Consider the following 20,724-nt stretch of genomic DNA (forward strand, 5'->3'; position numbering starts at 1 on the left):
TAACGTAGTCTCACATGATAGTTAATTACAACACCTACTTAGCTAATAAGACAAAGTACCACTTCGGAATAGATACCTAGTATTACTCAATTTTGAAAAAATTCACGAGCAGTTGTTTATAATGGGAAAGCCACATGGTGGCTGAAACGTGCTTGTACCTTCCTGATTACTCCCATCATAAGGGAATATATTATTATGTGTTTGTTTTTTTATTTTTTTCGTACAATGTGATGATCTGTGTGAGCGGTTCCACGCTTTTCTTTTTCGTTTAGTGAGACAATTTCTTCACCCAGTTGGTGGGATCAGATGGGAGGGTGGTACCACCACAGAGTTTTTGTGATCCATGCACTTTTTTTACTTCATTGCGATTTGCCGTGTATCTTGTCGGGACACTTTTTGCGGCATATTGATCGACAGAGTTGATCCCTGTCTAACTTGTCGGGGGAATCCTCTCCCGATTTATGCAATAAGGAGAGTGGTCCACCTGGCTTCCATGTTTTTTTTGGGGGAGTACATTTGTTGGGTCACACTTGAGGCTTACCTTAGGGCGTATCTTTTTACGCCCACTGTGCCGCTATAGAATGCATCAGGAGGAAAGGAACTTCCATCTGCACACATAGAAGAGAAAATCCCTTAAGGGAAAGAGAATACCATATTTTACACCATCACTGGGTTAAGAGGCGTTTTTGTAGTAAGGCGGTTAACATGGACAGACGAAAGTACCAACAAGACATACGAAGTGATGAACTCAGGGTAGGCGATGAGGAGACCCACAAAATGCACCCCTGCAATGTTGATAAGGACTATGTGGCAGGTAAGGTTAAAATGAATTTTACGTCTAATTTTGACTTGGAGGATAAGGAAAAGGAGGTGAACCAATGGGGGGAGAAAAGGGGGACCCATTATAAGCTGAATGAAGACACGAGAAGCGCATACAACATTGGAGCGGCCGATATGAATAACAAGTTTGAGAGCAGTATGAACCTTACGCAAGTTAACCTTCCTGTAAGTGAGGAGCAAATTTTGTTATCCAGCCAAAATGATTTACACGATAAAGAAAGGGAAAAAGAAAGGGAAAAAGAAAGGCAAAAAGGGAAGGCAAAAGACAGCTGTGGTATTGATCCAATGAGCCACATAAATGTGACTTTTGCAGGTGGACACATAAATGCGCTGAGTCCAGAACAGCAACGTAGCGGTGGTAGCAAACGCATCGATATACGCCCTCTGGAGAAAGTCGATGGGCAAAGGAACCCCCACGATGGTGGTACATCTCGGACAAACATTAATATGAATATCAGCGATGATCAGAGGAGGAGTGGTCTGGACGGTGCACATATTTCAGCGACACGAGAGCAATATGTGAATACAGTTACTACTAATTTTGAAACGTGGTGTAATAAGGAAGTGTCTGTAAACGATCAGTGCTCCTGCAACACAGGAGTGCATAAAGAAGGCGCGCACCTCCGGGAAGCAATTAGGGCTCGGGGTGTAGGAGCTGATGACACCGCGCATGAAGAAGAACAGAAGGACTGTGCCATGGTAAGCGTAGAACAGGTGTGCAGATGGGGAAGTGGAATGGACAACGTGGAGAGTTATTACGATAAGAAGAGCGCGTGTCACATGATGCAGGGGGGACGTAGCTCTGCCCTTGGGGAGGAAGAGCAAGATGAGAAAAGCAAAACTAATCCTATAATAATGCAAGGTTTGAATGAGGTAAGAAGGAATAATTCCATGAACACGTCAGGTAGTTACGTAGACAATGGAAAGAAAGATAATATTTATGAAGAGAGTTTTGTGAGGTGCTCCAATTTGCAACAGAACTACGTTAGTGAAGGTCACCTGGATGAGGAAAACAAACGAGCGAATGTCTTCCATGGAGATGACACCGACTGGGTAAGCACTGTCAACACGAAGGAGACCCCCCCGAATGTAGAAGATCGTCCTAGTAATAGGTGCCCTCTTGTGAAGGACATTGTTCATTTGAGAAAAAACCTACATGGGGCAGAAAAGGAAAGTAAGTTGGGGAAGTCTCTACAAGTGGGATGCACAAATATACTTGTCTGCATCGGTACGGAGATAAAGGAAAAGTGGACCGCAAATGCGCCGAATGGGGACACTCCCAAATTACCTGAACAAGTTAGGAAGATTGATAATGAATTGGAAATAACGAATGAAGAAATTAAAAATGTTGGGCAGGATAACTTGGAAGGGTACAAAAAAAATGTATGTAAAGCAGATTTAGAGCAAGGTCCAAACGAGACAGTGAGTCACGAAAGGGTTAGTCGCTTTCCAGGTGATGCGGTGATAGGCATTGTTTCATCGGGGAAAATTGATGCACCTGCTGGGGGAGGAAAAAATAATGCAATTAATTACATTGGTGTAGAAAATAAAACGGATGCCCATTTGGCCGGTGGTAATGAAGAACATTTTTCATGTGCAGAACGCGCAGTAGAGCAATTGGATGGAGCTCCATTAGGTGCACCTCCATTAAGGCAGAGCTCACAGGAGAGGAGAACCAAGATGGGTATCCCCATACGCATTGGAGCAGTGGTTGATGAAACAGCACATAGAGGAATGGAACAAACAGCTGTTGAGGAAGAAGGTAAGAAAAAAGACAGGTCACCAGAAATGTGTAAAGTAGGTGTAGATGTGTCAAACGAGTTAGATGACAAGTCTAGGAGCAAACAGATCAGCTTATGCAGGGAGAGGGAAAATGGGTTCACTCCTCAAGATATATTAAGCAAAAGTAAGTATAGCACGGACAACCAATTGGTAGGCGTAATTCCTAGAACGTTAGTAAGTGTAGACTACACACCTGATGCACATGGGGTAGGGTTCAAAACAAGTAGAACCCGTTTTGGCGAACGAAAATTGATTCATATGGTGGATGCGAAATGGTCTGAAGGGGACAAATATATTATGGACAATTATCAGAGATGCGAAAATATTCCTATGGGTATATATGGAAATGGCCACGAGGAAATATTGGCCCACAGGACTGATGCCTACAGCTCATTTGAGAAGGAGATGAATAGCGCCCTGTTAGATTTACACAAGGACGGAGTAGATGTGTGCCAAGATAGCATCACACATTTGAGTGATTGTAAAAAGAAGAAGAAAAGAACTGGCATTCCACTAAACGAGAGAAAATACTACCGTGTGCTAGCTAAACAGATGGTAAAAATTCAAGGACTAACTTTCGACCACAACCAGATCAGGTGGATTGCGTACTGGAAGAACGAGAACAACAAACAGATTCAGAAGCACTTCCCTGTGTGTAAGTACGGGTTCTACAAGGCGCGTCAGCTGGCACTGGAGTTTAGAAACTCGAAATTCTCCCCAGGCAGTCAGGCAGTGAGTATGCAAGCGGTGGCCATCAGTGAAGTAGACAAACCAGGAGTGAACAGCCTTGGAGTAGAAAAAGGTGGGGTGATCAACTGCGGAGTGAATCCTCCCCAAAGCAGCAAAAAGAGCAGCCACAAAAAAGATGTCGCAAGGGTGAGAAATCAGGAGCCCACGCAGAAGGACAGCCAACTGATAGAAGCGCACACCAAAAATAAAAGAAAAGACGCAAAGGTGGGGATTCATAACCCCCGCAAGAGGAGCCGGATAAGCAGCAGACGTGTCGATCTGAGTGTAGAACGGGGAGGAATTGTGGCTAATCCAAGTCACGCAGCGAGGACCATGAAACGAGACAATGAACCCAAAAATGTGGACGCAAAATCGAATTTAACATGCGTTAATAAAAGGATAAATGCATGTAGAGCAAGCGCATATGAAGAAAATAATCCCATTGGAAGATCAGCGGTAGGAAGTTTTTCTGGAGGACGATATGCACGGATGACAAGACCTGATTTAAAAAACGTGCACAATGTTTTAGCTTGTGAGAGCGGACACAATTTAAGCAGCATTCCAAATGTGCCCCATTCGACCATCTCGCAAGGGTTCCCCGATTTCATGGGGAACCAGGTGGTGGGTGGTTTGACAAACTTGAGCGATTTTGGCGGCTACATAGGGGGAAGGGAAAACAGATACGATCAGAACAACCATACCACTACAGACGGGCATCCCCCCAATAGACACGAATTCGCGACGGGGTCATACGGTTCAGTAAACTTCTACGACCAAAATGGAATCATAATAACAGGACCACAGATCAACGCATGGCATAGCGAACATGGGGGAAGAAACAACTACACTTACATGGTTAATAATTTCGAAGCGATGCCAAGAGGACACAATATTGCTATGTCCTCGTGTCTAAGTGGAGTGCCAACTGAGGTAGCCTATATGAATCATGGGATGAGTGGAGAGCCTTTATTGAATGGTCAATTTACGGATACGCATAAGAATGTGTCGAACCAGCTGAACCCGTTTTTTGGTGTCAATGATGGGAGAAACTTACAGACAGTCACAGATGCAGCAATGTCGAGTAAATGGGGAGGACATACACAAATGGGAAATTATATCCATTGCTCCAATTTTAATAATGCGGATATGAAGAACGAGGGTGAGGAGACCTACTCGCCCTGTTTTAGAGGTGTACCGTGTGGGTCGCCCCAGCACATGCGAGGTGGCACTTATCAGTACCAGTACAGTAGTATGAATGAGGGAAGGACACAAAACATGGGTCCCCACTTTAACAGTGCAAAGGCACTTGTGGATGGTACATGGAACAGTCCATACGAGGAAGAGACTGGAGCGAACCCTAGTAATCATTCGACAGTGGAAAATTGCGTTAAGAATTCCCTGGAAGGTAGGAGAGTTAGAAGTAGTGCCATTTCCAGTGGCAGCTGCGTTGGTGGTATCGGGAGCCAGGGAATGGTTAAGACACCTCTTGCTATCCTAGCAGGGGACAACCCAATGCAGAACAAGAAAAAGGAGGACCTCACTCTGAGTCTGAATGTGAACATGCATAGTAGGGCAAATGGTGAAAGGAGCGAGCGTGAGACATGGAACCTAACTAGGGCATCCACAGCGACACACATTTCGGAACATTTGGGTGAATTGATAAATGTAAACAGAAGTATATATTGTGAGCGCAGTCAGGGAAGGAGTCTCCCCAGTGAAGGGGGCGCATCGGGCGAAGTGGTAGGACGACTGATGAACAAGGGGGAGGAGAGCACACGGGGAAAGGTAAACGTTTTGGGAGACAACGCCGAGGCGTGTGGAAGGCTAAGAAATTCACCTGAACAATGGATAAGCATTCAACCCATGGAAAAAGACAAGACGACAATAAAAAACGCATGTGTTGAGAATGGGCAGGCGGGAAATGTGGCATGTGGTCAATCTGTGGAGGGAGTAACTTCTGCATATGCAGTAGGCACCACCGTTGGGAACCCGGAACGGAAAACGTCAGAGAGAAACGTCATGAGTAAAAATAAAGGGAAAAAAAACAATTCCGCGAAAAGAACGAACACAAAGGGGGAGAGAAGTTGCAATGATTCGCATATCCGCGAAAACAGTATATCCTTAGTGTCAGAAAGTGTTATCGTTAGTCGGAGCTACCAGTGGAATGGGGAAGAAGACAGAGGGGAGACGCGTGCAATTGGTAGCGGCGAAAAGAAACAGGGTGGAATGTCTAGGGAGGTGTCCAAAACAAAGAGTTCCAAAAAAAGTGCGAAAGAGAAGAAAAAAGAAAAAAACGAATTAAATGTTGATCACACCGGCGGAAAGCAAAACAGAAACGGGTGCAACCAAATATGTGACTCGAAGAATAAAGGGAGTGAAGAAGTCAGCTCTGCTCTAAACAACCCCAATGAATGGACGCACAGTATGAGCTTGATCCAGAGGAAAGGTAACATAAGTGAGGAACCAAACAACGCAGTAATGTATGAGGAAAGAAAATGCACAAGTGAGAAACAATTAGATTCGTGTGGTCAGTTGAATCAGCTCTCGCCAAATACTCCTTTCTCTGTTTCCATTGGAGAATACAATGTGCCACAGTGTGTCTTAGGCCCCAGTGGTGCGAAGAATGGAGAACGTGGAAGGGAGAAAGGGTCAAGCGAGTTAGGAAAAAAAGAGACAGGAGTAGTCGAAGAGGAGGAAGAAGAAATGTATACATACAAGTTAAATGAGTTGGAAAAAAACACTTGCAATGATCAAGATGAAGATGAGTACTACTACAACGAGATCATGAAAATGCCCAAGATTAAAGGAGTCCATTTTGATATCAGACAGAAAAGGTGGTGTGCCTATGGGCATAAAAAAAAAGAATGCTTCTCTGTGTATCGTTATGGGTTTTTAATTGCGAGAGAGCTAGCTGTGAAAAGTCGATTAAAAGTGCAGAAAAGGAAGAACAATATGAAATTAAAAAAAAATAAAAATTATATGAACAGCGAAAATGTCTGTGGCAAAAACGGTGTGTCTCCAGTGAAGAAACAAAAGACCGTGGGGGACAAACAAACACACAGTACTGACAATTTGGATATTTCATCTCTGCCATATGATGGCTTAGATAGGAATAAGAACAGGGTCAGCTTGAATGATTATACTAGTCCCCCTTCTCAAATTGGCTCAACGGCATGCACGCCTACCACTCAGTTTAACGACCAAGAGGGGCATCCCATGGGAAGCACAACACCAACCGGTGACTCGAACTCGCATGAACATGATAAACAGCATGAGGTCATGGATGATAGGATTGATATGAACGCAAATTTGTTTCCAATACAGTTTGCGCACTCAGGCGAAACGGAGTCGTTAAAGGGACCCAGTGCTAGAGGTAGCAAGCTTCGCCCCTACAAGGGGAGTGGTGCGAGTGGCACTTATATAGGTAACCCTTACGGGGGGTTCTACGATAAGCCAGATAGGTATGCAAACCGCAGTTATACCGGAATGCCGAGCGAAATGGAGGGCCCCACCAGGAGACACCACACGGGAGAAGTTGGCAGCAAGAGGGGAAGTGGTGCACAGCACATTGTTCCGCTTGACAACATGGTGCACCATTCTGAGAAGGTCAAAAATTGTAATTACCTAGGAAACTTGAATCGAATTAGTAACGTCAATCAGGCGCAGGAGCAAATGGAATTTTGTGGTCCGAACGAGCAACTTTTCCTGAATGGTGAGGTCACAAGTGACAACCTGTATGACGCATATAATGGAAACGGGGAGATGAATCAGATGATTCACTCTAGTGAGGGGAGGGAAACAATGAATTTTTTTAACATGAGGAATGTAGAAAGGTGTGTCTTTAGAGGACCCAATGACGAGTGCCAGTCGTATAACGGAGATGTGAATTTGTATAGTGTGGCAAGGGCAAATGCGGACATGCAGAAAATGGGTTCTGTTCCGATTATGTCTATTCCGATGGGATGCATTCCTGTTGGGCTCGCCCCATGTTTGGGAAATGGATCCATAATGAGTAACTCCGCCAATGAAGAGGCGCGCAACAGGTTTCACAGAATTGCTGTCATGAACGATGGGTATGTTGGCAGCAGTAGAGAACAGGTTAGGGTAAATGAGGTCATGAATACTCAAGGGGGGTTCCAACTCGGGGTGGGTGCCGGTCTACCAATTGATTCGAACAAGACATGCGTTCCAGACATGCAGCACAGGAATCGCACGAATAATAGAACCCACAGAAATGGAATCACAGATGGGAGTAGAGAATGTGTGCAGAATAAGGAAGAAGTCGCAATTGTAGAACCCGTAGTGGAGAGCAAGCCGAATAGAATGAGACTTAAAAATGATGTTGTGGCAAATGGCTACTGCAGTTTTAGAAGCAATTGTGAGAAGGGTACACCAGTGGGGAGTGATAAAGGTGGGGGCACTAACCTAACAGCTAATGCGGTGACATGTGTGAACAGTACCCCACAGGTCAACAGTGGGGGGAAGCCCTTTTTAGAGGTGCATGGGGGCAGCATCGGTGGGGCTGCAAATCGTATTGATGGGAAGGCGAACGCGGGGATTCACTTCCTTGGGATTACTCCTTCCCCTCAACAAACGGCTGCTCAGAATATGCTCCTGCAGTTTCCCCACGGGAACAGTTCACAGGGACAAGGGCCGTTTATAAACAGCTGGGTTACAGAATCAGGGAAAAATCTTCCGAGTGCAAAAATCTCCATAGGGAACCCTACACAAAGTGCATGTGACACCACCCCCAGGATTAACACAAACCAGTGGGGAGTCCAAAAAAATAGGGAACGGCAAAACGATGTAGGAAGGGTAATAAATATGAGTGATACGAATTTTTTACAGAATGATATGAACAGGGGGGTAGTAGAAAATTATTGTGCGGTGAGAAGTTTCGAGCCATATGGGGCACATAATTTAATGAGGAACACCACCTGGAGACGCAGGAATGTAGAAAGTGATTGTGCGAAGGGGAAGATAACTTCATGTTTGGTGGCGGAGGAGAAGACGAACTCTGGGGTCGGGAAAGAACCGCACGTGGAATATGACCGAAATGTGGCACACATAGGAAGTGGCTACTCAGAATATAATATGAATCCCTGCGTTGATGTGAATGACTCTTTTGCGCAAAATGAACAGTGTGTCACACTTGCGTGCAAAAACTATGGCGGGGATGCATTTATAATCCCGTTTGGTGAAGAGGGAAAAAATGAAACGGACAAACATTTGGAAGAAAATGAGAAAAAATTCTTACATCAGATTTTTCAGGACAACAGAAATATAGGCCATATCGAGGTGGACATAAAAAATAAACCAATAGAGAGCTGCCTTGAGAAAAATAAACGTTTGAACTTCGAAGAGGTTAACATGTTTAACGCGGAGGTTGATGAGGTTAGGGAACCAGTAGTGAGTGTGAACACTGCAGAATTGGATAGAAACGAACGTAGAAACGAAAGGGTTTCTCCCCCCAAATGGGTTCAGATAAACGGGAAGGCAATCTCTTATGACAAGGTAGATGTGGGAAAGACAGACCGAGAGGCAACAAACAAAGGTGTAAAAATTATGAAGAGAGAGAAAAAAAAGAAAAAAACAAAAGAAGACATAACATCGCAATCGGTTAATCATATTTTCCATTCGTTGGATGTAGCAAATGTACAGTGTGAGGAGAAACAAGCCTGCAGTGATAAGAATAAAAGGTGCAAAAGTGGGTTTGCCAATTTTACAGGTTCTGATGAGACATGCACGACATGGGAGGATGGCGCACAAACCTGCCTCTTACCAGAGAGCACTTTGGACGGAAATCAAGGGGAAGAGAATGGGGTAGGTGGTACACAAGATACTGCCTCCAATAGGTCCCCAATACGAGTTCATATGTTTAAATGCCACACCAACAGGAGCGACGCCTGGGGGAGGAGAGGTGAGCTGGTGGGAAAGTACAAATGTGGGAGAGGAATGAATGCTGAATTGAGTAATTCAGGGGAGTGTGAAAACTCGGGGGCAACGTCCACATGTGGAGTGCAATTCAAAGGAACAGGAGCCACGATGCAATCGAAAATAAAACCCAAGTTGGATATGTTGATGTTAGATGGAACTACAACTGGTGAGGAAGAAGAGAAGTATAGTAAGCTTTATCCGCGGAGGAGAATTAATTTCCCCCTTTTACAGAACAAAAGGAGTGAGTTAATTTGCCAACAGTATGACCCGTATGGTGGGATGGTGATAAGAGCAAAGGGGGGAAGTAACGGAAATATCAAATCAGGTGAAGAACAAGGGGGGGATCCATTGGTATTCTTAAAAGGCACTGATAAGGGTGGCACAGAAAACATCATTTGTGATGATCATGGGAAGGTGATGCTAAATGGGGGTTTACCATATGTTGATTTTCCATTTACGTTTAGCACGACGAATGGAGAGTCTCCCCCCAATGGCATAAAATGCGAACAATTGAAGGACAATCAAATGAACCCACTGGAAAAACCCCAAACGGTGCGTCGATTTGAGAATCGCTATGGAGGAGGAAAAAGTGGACACTACGCAGAAGAAGCTGCAAATGGATTGGTTTTAAAAAATGTGGATGCTTCAAGAGCGGATTTGTTGCATCCTTCGAACAACAGGAGCAACGACAGAGAAGTGAATCGTTGGGATGTCCTGGCAGGTGCACTACGAGATGGAAGATTTAATGGTGGGTTTTTTAGGGCAGCACCGAATTGTTTTTTAAGTAAGGGCGCTCCAGAAAAGGCCAGCAACGAAGATGTGCACCGTTTTGAGGCCGACAGGATGATGGCGGCAGCGGAGGTTTTTTTGAATAGGGACTACTTCGACGTGTGCGGCAATGTACCTGTTGTAGAAGGGGACACGGTGTTCAACGGAGTGATAAGTGAAGTGCCAAGAGGCGGGCACAGCGAATGGCTCAGTAGGGATAGCCGGAAGCGGGATAATAAAAAAGGGACCGTTCTTAAGAATGTCCACATATTGAGAGAGTACGGCGAAAGGTTTCCCCACCGTGGGTCAGAAGAAGGGGGAGTTGCATATGAGAAAGCAGTGGATGGAAATACAAGCAGAGTGGACAGCCTTCTGGACAGATATTGTTTATCCCTTTTTGGAAGTATGAAGATTAGCGATTTTATGCCTATGCATTGTGGGGGCACGCAGATAGAGCAGGTCCTTTTCGTGGAGCCCTACCATGAGTACGCCTGTTTGAGTTTACACGTAAGTGGATGAAGATGGTGTGTGTGTGTGTGTGTGCCTGCACGCGATAGCGTTTATATCATGTCCATCCGCCATCGTCTCCCTGTTTTTGCACCGCCCTGCAGGACCTTAATATGAACCGAGCAAAGGATGTCAACCAAACCATACATTTTAAGAAGCTCATTTTGAAGTACCTGATTATGGACTTATTTCACAACATAAGTGTGCCAGAATTTTCTAAAATGACAAATGATAGAACCCATTTTTTTGTGAACCCACAGAAATATGCATCTAGTTACCCCCTTACAAATGAAGTAGACAAAAATAGAGACCTTCTGCAAAGGGTTGAGAAGTACCATTTAAAATGTGTTAATAATATTTATGACATGAAATTTGTTCAGCTGTACTGGGATGTGTTCATGACTTGCTTGGTGAAGAACGTCACGGCGAGTGTGTTGCCCTTCGAAGAGCATTGCATGGTTATGCGCTCCCTGCTGCTGCTTTACCTGGAAAGCTGCTCTTCCGGGGGACAGAAGTGTTCGTAGCGGTGTGGAGTACGCTGTGGTGGTCATTTTGGGGAGTACTCCACTTGGGGGGAACTTTATTTCGTTCCACTTTCGTTAGTACATGCCCAAGCCATGTTACTATTTTTTTTTTTTTTTTTTTTTTTTGCCCCCTTGGTTGGCTTTCACTGGTGGACGCAGAAGTATGGGGGCGACTCCGGCATAAAGACAAAAGCATAGAAATATATTATACATGTTCTACATACCTGCGTACACGAGTGCGTGCCAAGTGGGAGGGGGCACTGCTTCCATTCGTTTTTTTGTCGAGTTTGTTTCCGCGGGGCCTCCTCGCAAGTTGCCCAGTGATTGATGGGCGGATGGAGCGACCGATCAGCCCCAGTTTGTCCGGTTGTCCTGTGTCGCCTATTTTCCCAAATGGAACCTACACAAAAAGGCTGCATGCATATTCTATCAGCATTTCCGCAGATTTTATTCTTATTTTCTGCGTATTTTTGTTCCGTGTAACTCGGTGTAAAAGTTTTCCATTTCACTTATGTATCATTTGGAAATAGAAATTGGGCGATTTTACTTCTGTCCGCTGGTATGTTTCCCCGCGTAAGCTGAAAAGGAAAATATGTTGGTGTTTTTTGCGGAGTGCCGATTCTATTTGTGCGCCAACGTGGGGAAAGTTTTTTCCAAAAAACGGGAAATTTTGTTTTTATTTGTTTTTTTTTACACAGGCGAATTTTGTTGGTTTTATTTCACCAAACGGGGTATTTTTTTTTTTTTTTTTTATCCCCAATTTTTTTTGTAGTTTTTAAAGGGCGTTATAAATTGGTGTAAAAAAGAAAAACAAAAAAAAAAGTCTTCTCAATTTTTTTCCCCCTGAAGTTGAATAGCGCATTGCATAATCCCCGGCGCGGCGAGAAAAATTCCCTTGGTGTGTGCGACCGGCAAGGGAACGGGAAGCGAAGCGATAAAAAAAGTTGCCAAAGACGCGCAAAACTAGGCACCCAACCAGACACAAGTGATCAGGACGCCCCCACGCAGAATGGATAAAAAACAGGAAAAGAAAATTAACCGGAAAAAGGAAAAAGAGAAGGAGCAGGAAAATGCGCACAGTTACTTTTCGGACACTGTGACGGTAAGGCCACATGGGGGGAAAATGTTATCATAGGAGGAGCTGGACTTGACGGTCCACTCCGTCGATGGGGTGGAGAGATCACTGCGTAGAGCTTGCCTCCTTTGGGAAGCATCATCTTGGTTACGCCTTTCCCGGTTTATTTATCTTTTGCGCGATTTTTTTTTTTTTTTTCCTGTCCATTACTTGGTTATATGTTCACATATTTTTGATTGGTTTTCGCTCGCTTGTCCCTTTATCCCCTGCACAGTTCTGTGGCACGCTGGTCCGGGATTCCATGGCCAGCGCAGCGGAGGCTATACAGAATAACTATTACCCGATTAAGGAGTCCATTCTGAATATCTACGACAGTTACTTTTGCGATAATTCTCAACACAGCAGTAGGAGGGTGAATGGCGGTGTCCCTTTCTTCACCGTCCATCAGGACAGTTCAAGGAAGAAGTAGAGTTTTTTTTTTTTTCCTAGTAATAAATGCGTGGGCCATAAACACACATTTGGTCAAGGACACCTTGTGGGTGAAATGTGTAACTTGACCTGTTGAACGCCAAGGGTCGGGGATACGAATAAACCAATGTGTTAATTTTGTTAATATAAAAAAAGAAAAGAAAAGGATATGGTGGGAACACGAGATGTGTTAACAAACGAAGGATGGGGTGGAGCTGTATTTACTCCCTCAGCAGAAGACGCCGCCTACATACAATACATAGAAGACAGAAAATAGTGACATTTGTATTTTAAAAGCGAAGGAAGAGAATTGTTCAAATAGCGCCGCTCAACAAGTTCGAAATGGGGGGCAGGCAAAAGGTGGCCCCCACTGAGGCTCTCTTTGTCTGCCACCTTGAAACTGAAAAAAAAAAAAACATGGGAACTCTAGCACGGCGAACATGTATGTGCAGATGACAAAAAAAAAAGTAGATACGTATGATGGCTGTCCACTTGGGGGGAATGATTACTTCTGGTTGTGGATACGATGTTGATAGTTATTTGGGTAGCATCACCAGGCCGCTGCTTAGCTGCTGCTTAACTTGTGGCCAGTCAGCCCTTGAGCCACTCGTTATTTTTGATGATCTCGCGATCGCGCTCGCCGTAGTCGATGAGGAGCTCCTCGCCCTCCTTGATGTTGCGGGCGGCGACGAAGAAGAGTCGAGGGCGGCTGGCAACGGTGAGTACCTTGGGAATGAGGTTGGCATTTTTCTTGGAGTGATTAACAAGTCTAGCAAAGGATCTCAGGAAGTATTTTTTGTCTTTGTTATTGATAGCCGCATCGATATTTTCCTCGGTGCCGTCAATACAGTACCTTTTATTTTCATGCTTAAAGTAAAACATATAACATCCCTTCTTTTTATTTCTATTATATTTCCGTTCGCGTTCCATTGCCTCCTTATGTGTGAGTAACTCTCCAACATATTCAAAGACAAAATCAAATTTGTTCAAATCGCTAGCTGCGTAAATACATCTCCCCTTAACATCATCAAATATTATGTTGATACATGCGAACATGTTCATTTTAAGGTTTTCCGCATATATGATATTTCTACTTTGTTCTTTTAAAAAGGAAAGAGGAATAGTATTTATTTCATTTTTTTTGTCAACAAATAATTCAAGCAGCTTCTGCTTATTCAGTTTGTTTATGGTTCGATCATACTCATACTTTTTGTAGTTCTCTGTTTGTATGCTCTTAAGTCTTTTTAGCTTGGCAGCATTCACATTTTGTAGAAATTTATCCATGAAGGATACGTAGTCTTTCAGCTTCATGGTTTCTATTTCTTTGAGGTTTTCTTTCTTGACTTTCTTTGTACTTTTGAATCGTCGCATCCCCGTTGCTGTCTTTGCGCCTGATTCGTACACCTCCTCGGAGGAGCACTCGGAGAGGCTATCGGATGAGCACTCAGTGGAGCAATCCGGTTGGAAATCCGCTCGGTCACCCTGCTGATGACCCAGCTGCGAATCGAACTTGGCATGACCCAGTCGCTCCACCAAGGGCGCAAACCCTAGCTGGATATCAAAGGTGGGGTTCCCATCGAGGAAGGTTATGTCATAGCGTCTACAAAAGTGGGTGTACATTTTGTCCAGATGCAACTCCATATCGTAGGGGTCATTTTTGAAGTGCACGGAAAGGTTCCAGAGGAGGTCAGGAGAATAGGTAGATATGTTGGACAGCTTCAGATACTCTGGGTTCCTCATTAGGCAAATAAGCATTTGAAGCAGGTCGTCCTTTTTTAGTACCCTAATTTTATCATAGTCATCATATGAGTTGTCATCAAATTTTATGTAGAGTGAATCTCCTTCCTTTATCTCTTTTACGCTAGTTGGATTTTTTTTATTGTATGCATAAAATATGATTCCATTGTCGGATGGGTTATGGGTTGTGAGGTGTGTCGTCATGGTTTCCCTTTGTGATGAATTGGTGGAGGTTTCTTCTGGTTCTGCTGCTGCTTCTACGGCGACGTCCCCTCGTTGTCCCCCCTTTGGAATCATTTTTGTTAAACTGTTCTTCATTGAAGTAGCCCTTTGTTCGGTTTCCTTTTTGTGCGTGCAACTAACATTTGCCTGAAAGTTGACTTGGTTTTTTCCTGCGCCTATTGGCTTCCTAACATCTGTGGTGATGCGCGTTTGATATTTCCTCGGGAGATATTCCCCGTTGCACCTGCGCAGGTATATTTTAAACTGGTTCAATATGTTCAGGTGTTCACTCACCTCGTGACTCATCTCGTCACATGGAGGGATAGACAAATCGTATGCATGATCGTCGCTCTTAAAAATATTTTTCTTGTCATTTAGGTCATCCTTGCTTTCGATGATATATATTTTGTAATTTTGTTTATAGAATCCTTCAATTCGTTTAAAGTTCTTAGACAGAGAATTCAAATGCGACTTCTCTTTGTTCAAAATACTTTTTAAAATTTTATTTATATACATCGTTTGTGTTTCTCTGTTGTGATCCTTTCTCCTTTTTATTTTTTCTATTCCTTCTTTTTGATCAAACGGTTCTGATATTATATTCTTAAATTGAGAGTAGTATTTTTCTACATTTTCTTGGTACACCTTTGTGTTCTGGTTTAGGGTTCTAAGGGTCTTTTTGTCATGAATGAACAGTGCATTAGTTTTTATTTGTGTTTCCTCCTTCTCTTGTTTTTTTTCTGAGGGGTCTACTACTATTACTGGAGCGCTCGCCATGCCATCCACCTCTTCCTCAACGTCGAAGCTGTGGAATTCTGTGTCTGAGTCTCCTGCGTTGACTGTTCGCACGTACGCCTTGCTCTCCGCTGGTATGCACGAATTGATGATGTTGTCCTCTGCGACTTCCTCTGCACCTGATTGCGCGTGGCCACCCGGCGGCTGCCTTCCGTTGGGCGAATAGACATTCTTCATCTTTGTAACCCGATTTCTGCTAGCAGTGAACGCGGCGTCGGAGATGACGAAACTTCCGCAGGGGCCATCCCCCTTGTCGCCCCCATTGTTGTCTCCACTGTCACGTACACAGCCCAGAGCCTCCTCTTTCTTTTTCCGTTTATTCTCTACGTAGGACTCTGCATGGTCCATCGCGCAGACCGAATTGCCCCTAGATGTACTTCTATCGTCGTCATCAAGGCCGCAATTCGTTTCGTTGCTGCTGCTTTTGTAATAGAACCAGTTCATCCTTTTACGCCTCTTCCCTGTTTGATTGTCAGAGCTAGCTAAGCTCTCCCTCTTATTGGAATCTAAGACAGATTCGCTCCTTCTATTTGAGGACAGCAGCAAGAATTCATCGTTTGAGATGTCCAATACATTTTTATCATTTTCTTGATCTAACATAAAAAAGGACCTCTTTTGTACCTTCATTAAATTGTGAATATTTTTCCTGGTAGCCTCGTTGTCTATAAGAGACAAGTGGCTAATGCTGTCCACGAGATTTGAGTCAAAGGTGGGGTCACACATTTCTTTTTTAAAACTGTGGGGATTGATCAGGCTCCTCCGCTCACAGGAGAAGACTCTATTACTGTTTTGGTAGATGTCTACATTTCTGTTCCCACTACTGTTGCGATGGTTGCGATTGCTGTTGTTGCTGTTGTAGCTGTTGAAAGTGAGGAGATGGCTGCTCAGGGGGAATCCTTTACCTTTGCTGAGGTACTGGTTTTTGTTTTTCTTCTTTTTCTCCACGCTCTCAATTTTTATATTCAAGCGGTACCATTTTATTTCGTTTTTGGAGTAGAGGCCTTTTTCGAAAAGGGGATGCCCACTCGAGATTCTCCCCTTAAACGCTTCGAAGGAATTTCCACCAGCAGATCCATCACCCCCACCTTTTGATTGGTTCTCCTTCATGACGTTATTCTTAAGATCATTAAGGTACAAATATTTTATGTAGTCCTTGTTATATATGGTCAATTCTCTGTTCACGTCCTTGTAAGTGTCCGTGCCTAGCTTAGAGTAACTGGTAACCCTAACGTTCTTCTCATCGTCATTTCGATTATATGCACAGTTATAGATGGACGTGTACATGTAGACGTCGTCATCATATTCGTTAAGTTTGTTAATTTGGTATCTTCCATTTATGTCTGAGCAGATGTTTAATTTCTGTGTTTTTATTTTTGACTTTTCAAATAAGAAGTGGAGGCTCCAGAAGTAGTAGCGTTCGTAGATGAGAAGGGGGATTTTGTTGTTGTCGGACTCGTATAGAGCCTGTCAGGAGGGAAAACAGAAAATTAAAAAAATAAAATAAAAAACCATGACACGATGAACGGATGAAAAGATGAAACTTTGGGGGAACTTCTACACAACATGTGCAGAACGAGGTGATGACATTTTCCCAAATGGGTTGACGCTAAGCAGTTCGTTAGGCGCACACTCGTCACCTCTCCCCTGCTCGGCTGGACACCTACCGATATGTCAACGGCAATGTTGCAGCTGTTGTCATCAAAGAGTAGGAAAATCTTGGAGAGCATTGCTCCTCGTTCCTCCTCGTTCTTCTGCTTCAACGGGTGTCTGCTCAAATCGGAGACGTACTTTGACAGATCTGAATACAGGGGGATGTGAATAATGGAATCTAATTTTTCCTTTTCTATCCATATTACGGATGCCGCATTTGTAAAGGTAGTTTCAGAGGCACTACACTTGTTCCCGCTGCAATTTCCACTGGTGTCCGCGTTCGCGTCCGCAAAACTGTTCGACGTTGACGTTTTCATTTCCCCTGGTGGTTTTCTGTCCAGTCTAATTATGCCCCAGAATTTGCGGCCGTATGGAAAATATATCTGCGTACATGCACATGCATGAGCATATATATATGCATAGGTATGTGTACTGCACGTAAGTGCTATAAGTATGTATTTTTGTGGCCCTCTTCCTTTTTTCACCAAGGAGTGGGGAATTCCCAAGCTGTATAACTGTACTACATTGGGTGTAGCTGAAAAGTTGTTCAGATCCAGGCAAATTAAAAAAAAAAAAAAAGAAATTATTTCCCTTTTTGTGCCAAAATGGTGCCTCGATCCGCAACGCTTGTTCGTTTCGAAAATCAAATTGGTATAAAAAATATAAGTGAGCAACAAAACGGGGGGAAATAAAAAAAGAGGGAAAAATTCGTGAGCAGTGACGGAAAAATTTATAAAAGGCAAGGAGAAGTGGGCACGCAGCTGCTGTTATGTGGCCGCTACATGACGGCAAACGGTGGGCACTAAAGGAAACGCGAAAATGAGAGATCCCTTCTGATGATGCGCACGGACGGGGGTTATTAAAATAAAAACATTTGGGAGTAATTTACGTACACCTTTCGGTCTCGTTCAATGTTTAAAAATAAGCAATGAAAAAAACGGGGCGGTGCAGGAAAAAAAAAAAAAAAAAATGAACAAGGGAAAAGGAAGAATAAAAAGAGAAAGAAAAGGGTGAAGCAAAAGGTGGTCATCCGAAATGGCAAATAAACAGACACATCAACAAAATAGCACAAAACTGAAGCTATGCAGAAAAAGGACTATATAAAACTGAAGCGACAGTATGACGAGTGGCAAAACGATGAAGCGCCAAAATAGTGAAAATTCCGAACCAACATACCAACTTTTCTAAATTAAAAAAAGAAAAGGCATATATCCTTCTGTATGCGTAATTTTGTACACGTTTTTTTTTCCTTTTTGTTTTTTCCCATTACGTACAGCTCATTTGTGGGGCAAGAAATTACACACCCTGTTGGTTATTCATGCAATTGCACATGTAGCACATACTTGAGCGTCTGTCTGCATTCGTGTATGCTGTATTTTCGATCAGAGCCAATTGGTGAATGCAAGTAGACGAAATATGTGTTAAACGGGGGAAATGCTTACAAAATGTAGTTGACAGAGATTCCAAGTTTATTTTATTATTATTTTTTTTTTTTTACCTATAGGTTGTTTTTCACTTTTCCATATGCGGTAATATAAATCGAAACATCCTGTTGTACATGCATTTAATTTTAAATTAAAAAAGGCAAAAAAAAAAAAAAAAAAAAGCAAAACGGAAAAAAATAAATTCACACAGCTGGGGCGGCCTTTCGCCAAACTGGGAACAACTGGATGTGAGAAAAAAGGTTAGCAATTGTCCTTATTTAATTTTTGTACATTTTACCTTATTTGCGCTCATATGTATGACAACTGGAAATTGCAAATAAGAATGGGCCTTCCCTTTTTCGTTTGTTTTAGAAAAGTTTTCCATAAAAAGGGAGTGGTAAAGCAGCGAAGCATGTAACTCGCCTCGGGCCTCGTGTTTTGTGTATGTAGTGCGATTATGATGACTGCCGTTTAAGCAACAAACGCGAACGCTTCATCAATACATTGCCAAACGCTCAACAATTTTGTTCGGTGGACGAGGAAAATTTCGCACGCCGTGGTGGTCTAAGGACACGTTTGATTAAATTACCAAATTTGGAACTACGTCCACCGTGTACGTTTCGGACGTCGCCACATAAGTTTGTGTAATTTTAGAGGCAAGGATAAAAAAATAAATTGAAAAAATGTACATGCAAGACCATTTGTTTAGACACTTTTACAGCGTTGAAAAGGTGAGCCATGGGAAGAAATAGAGTACATAAAGACATTTGTATCATTCGGACAAATTCTGCACAGGAGTGTAATTTTCCACTTCCTCTGAGTCGTTTTACTATTTTGTGATCATTCATATGTACCCCGACTGTACCCCCTTTTGGACAACCAAATGAATGAAAGGTTTTCCGTATAGGGAACCGGGAATGCACAAAAAAATGTGTTTCGGCCTTTGCGGCAATGGCGCATTTTTATTATCCTTACAAGGAAGAATTCTCCACATTTGTCATTATGCACATTTAGCCCTTCTTTGTACATTTCGAAACATGTCTTTGATTGATCTAGCAGCTATTTCCCAACTGGTTACCAATCGTGTGCCAATTGTTCATGGTGTACACACCATTTGGGTTGCTTCTTTATGGCAAAGCGGAAGAAAACGGAGCGCAGCGAAGTTTCCCTCCTTTTTGCAAAACCATTCGGTTAATTCACACTGGTACATGTGTGTACTAATCCCCATGTGTACTTACGCGACGTGGCAAGTCAACATTCCTGTGCTTCCCACTCGGAGTGGATGAACGACGTGGTATAAAATAAAAGAGGTTTACGCTTTTGGGGAGTAATTTTGTCCCTATTTGAGAAGTACGTAAATGTTGACAATTTTTCACCCTTACAAAGAAAGTGGTGTGATAAAAAGGTATTTTAAAAAAGCGTTGCATGCGTGGTGTTGCCATGTGTACCATTTTTATCGTTGTTTAATGGGTCTTTTAAAAAGTACCCCACATATTTTTTAAGAATATATTTTCTGTCACGGCAGATCAGTAGCGCTTACAAATTTGTACAACTCCGTTGTGTCATAGTGGTTTTAACATGCAAGCTATGGGAGGGTGTACCAAAATAAGTGCTCACAAAAAACAAATATGAGGGCAGATGGGGCGTACATAATGCCGATCTTAGCGCACTGCATTTTTTTCATAGTTGTGTCCAAGATTACCACTTCCACATCGCTGCAGCATAACTCTGATGTTGAACGAGTCACATGCAGCACATTGAGTTTTGTTACGCACTGTAAGGCACCATGACAATACACGCAAGAATTGCACATTAACGAATGCATATACAAATTTATGTAAAAGGGTTATAACACACTTCGCGCTATGTTCTGTTCTGCAGTGTATCAAAAAAAAAAAAATTATTCATTCACGTTTATACAAGAATGGTTCTATTTCTTTGTGTTTGCTCAAAGCTGCGCGGTTTACGTCGGGCTGGTTGTCGTGCACATGATGGCCTTTAAATGTAAAAGTAAATAAGAGGCTATACACATAGCGCAATAAAGTTATGCATTTTTTTAAACTTTTTTTGCAGAAATGGTAATTTAAAAAAGGCCTTTTTTTCTTCGCCCTTGGTACGGAGAGAAAGCGAAATTACGCCCTTTTTAAAATGGATAAAATTTATACCCCCACTTTTTTCTCAATAAAAATGTAAAAAAACTGTTTCATTGTGACCAAATTTGAACTTTCCAACCTACGCATTAATGGCAAAGCGATACGCAATTAAGTAG

General features: G+C 43.0%; 3 protein-coding genes across 3 annotated transcripts; 2 read left to right on the top strand and 1 right to left on the bottom strand.

Annotated features, from left to right (window-relative positions):
* Positions 1 to 705: 705 nt before the first annotated feature.
* On the top strand, positions 706 to 11,087 carry AK88_02002 (uncharacterized protein; the record flags this gene model as incomplete). Its single annotated transcript, XM_012479637.1, has 2 exons — positions 706 to 10,563; positions 10,668 to 11,087. 2 exons carry the CDS (start codon positions 706 to 708, stop codon positions 11,085 to 11,087), a joined length of 10,278 nt encoding a protein of 3,425 aa, XP_012335060.1.
* Positions 11,088 to 12,096: 1,009 nt separating this feature from the next.
* AK88_02003 (uncharacterized protein) lies at positions 12,097 to 12,631 on the top strand (the record flags this gene model as incomplete). Its single annotated transcript, XM_012479638.1, has 2 exons — positions 12,097 to 12,189; positions 12,437 to 12,631. 2 exons carry the CDS (start codon positions 12,097 to 12,099, stop codon positions 12,629 to 12,631), a joined length of 288 nt encoding a protein of 95 aa, XP_012335061.1.
* A 590-nt stretch (positions 12,632 to 13,221) lies between these two features.
* AK88_02004 (uncharacterized protein) lies at positions 13,222 to 17,348 on the bottom strand (the record flags this gene model as incomplete). The annotated part of the gene is made up of 2 exons (XM_012479639.1): positions 13,222 to 16,845; positions 17,046 to 17,348. The coding sequence occupies 2 exons, from the start codon at positions 17,346 to 17,348 to the stop codon at positions 13,222 to 13,224; spliced, it is 3,927 nt and encodes a 1,308-aa protein (XP_012335062.1).
* Positions 17,349 to 20,724: the final 3,376 nt, after the last annotated feature.

The sequence above is a fragment of the Plasmodium fragile genome, assembly GCF_000956335.1.
Source record: "Plasmodium fragile strain nilgiri unplaced genomic scaffold supercont1.18, whole genome shotgun sequence".
Taxonomy (NCBI): Eukaryota; Apicomplexa; class Aconoidasida; order Haemosporida; family Plasmodiidae; genus Plasmodium; species Plasmodium fragile.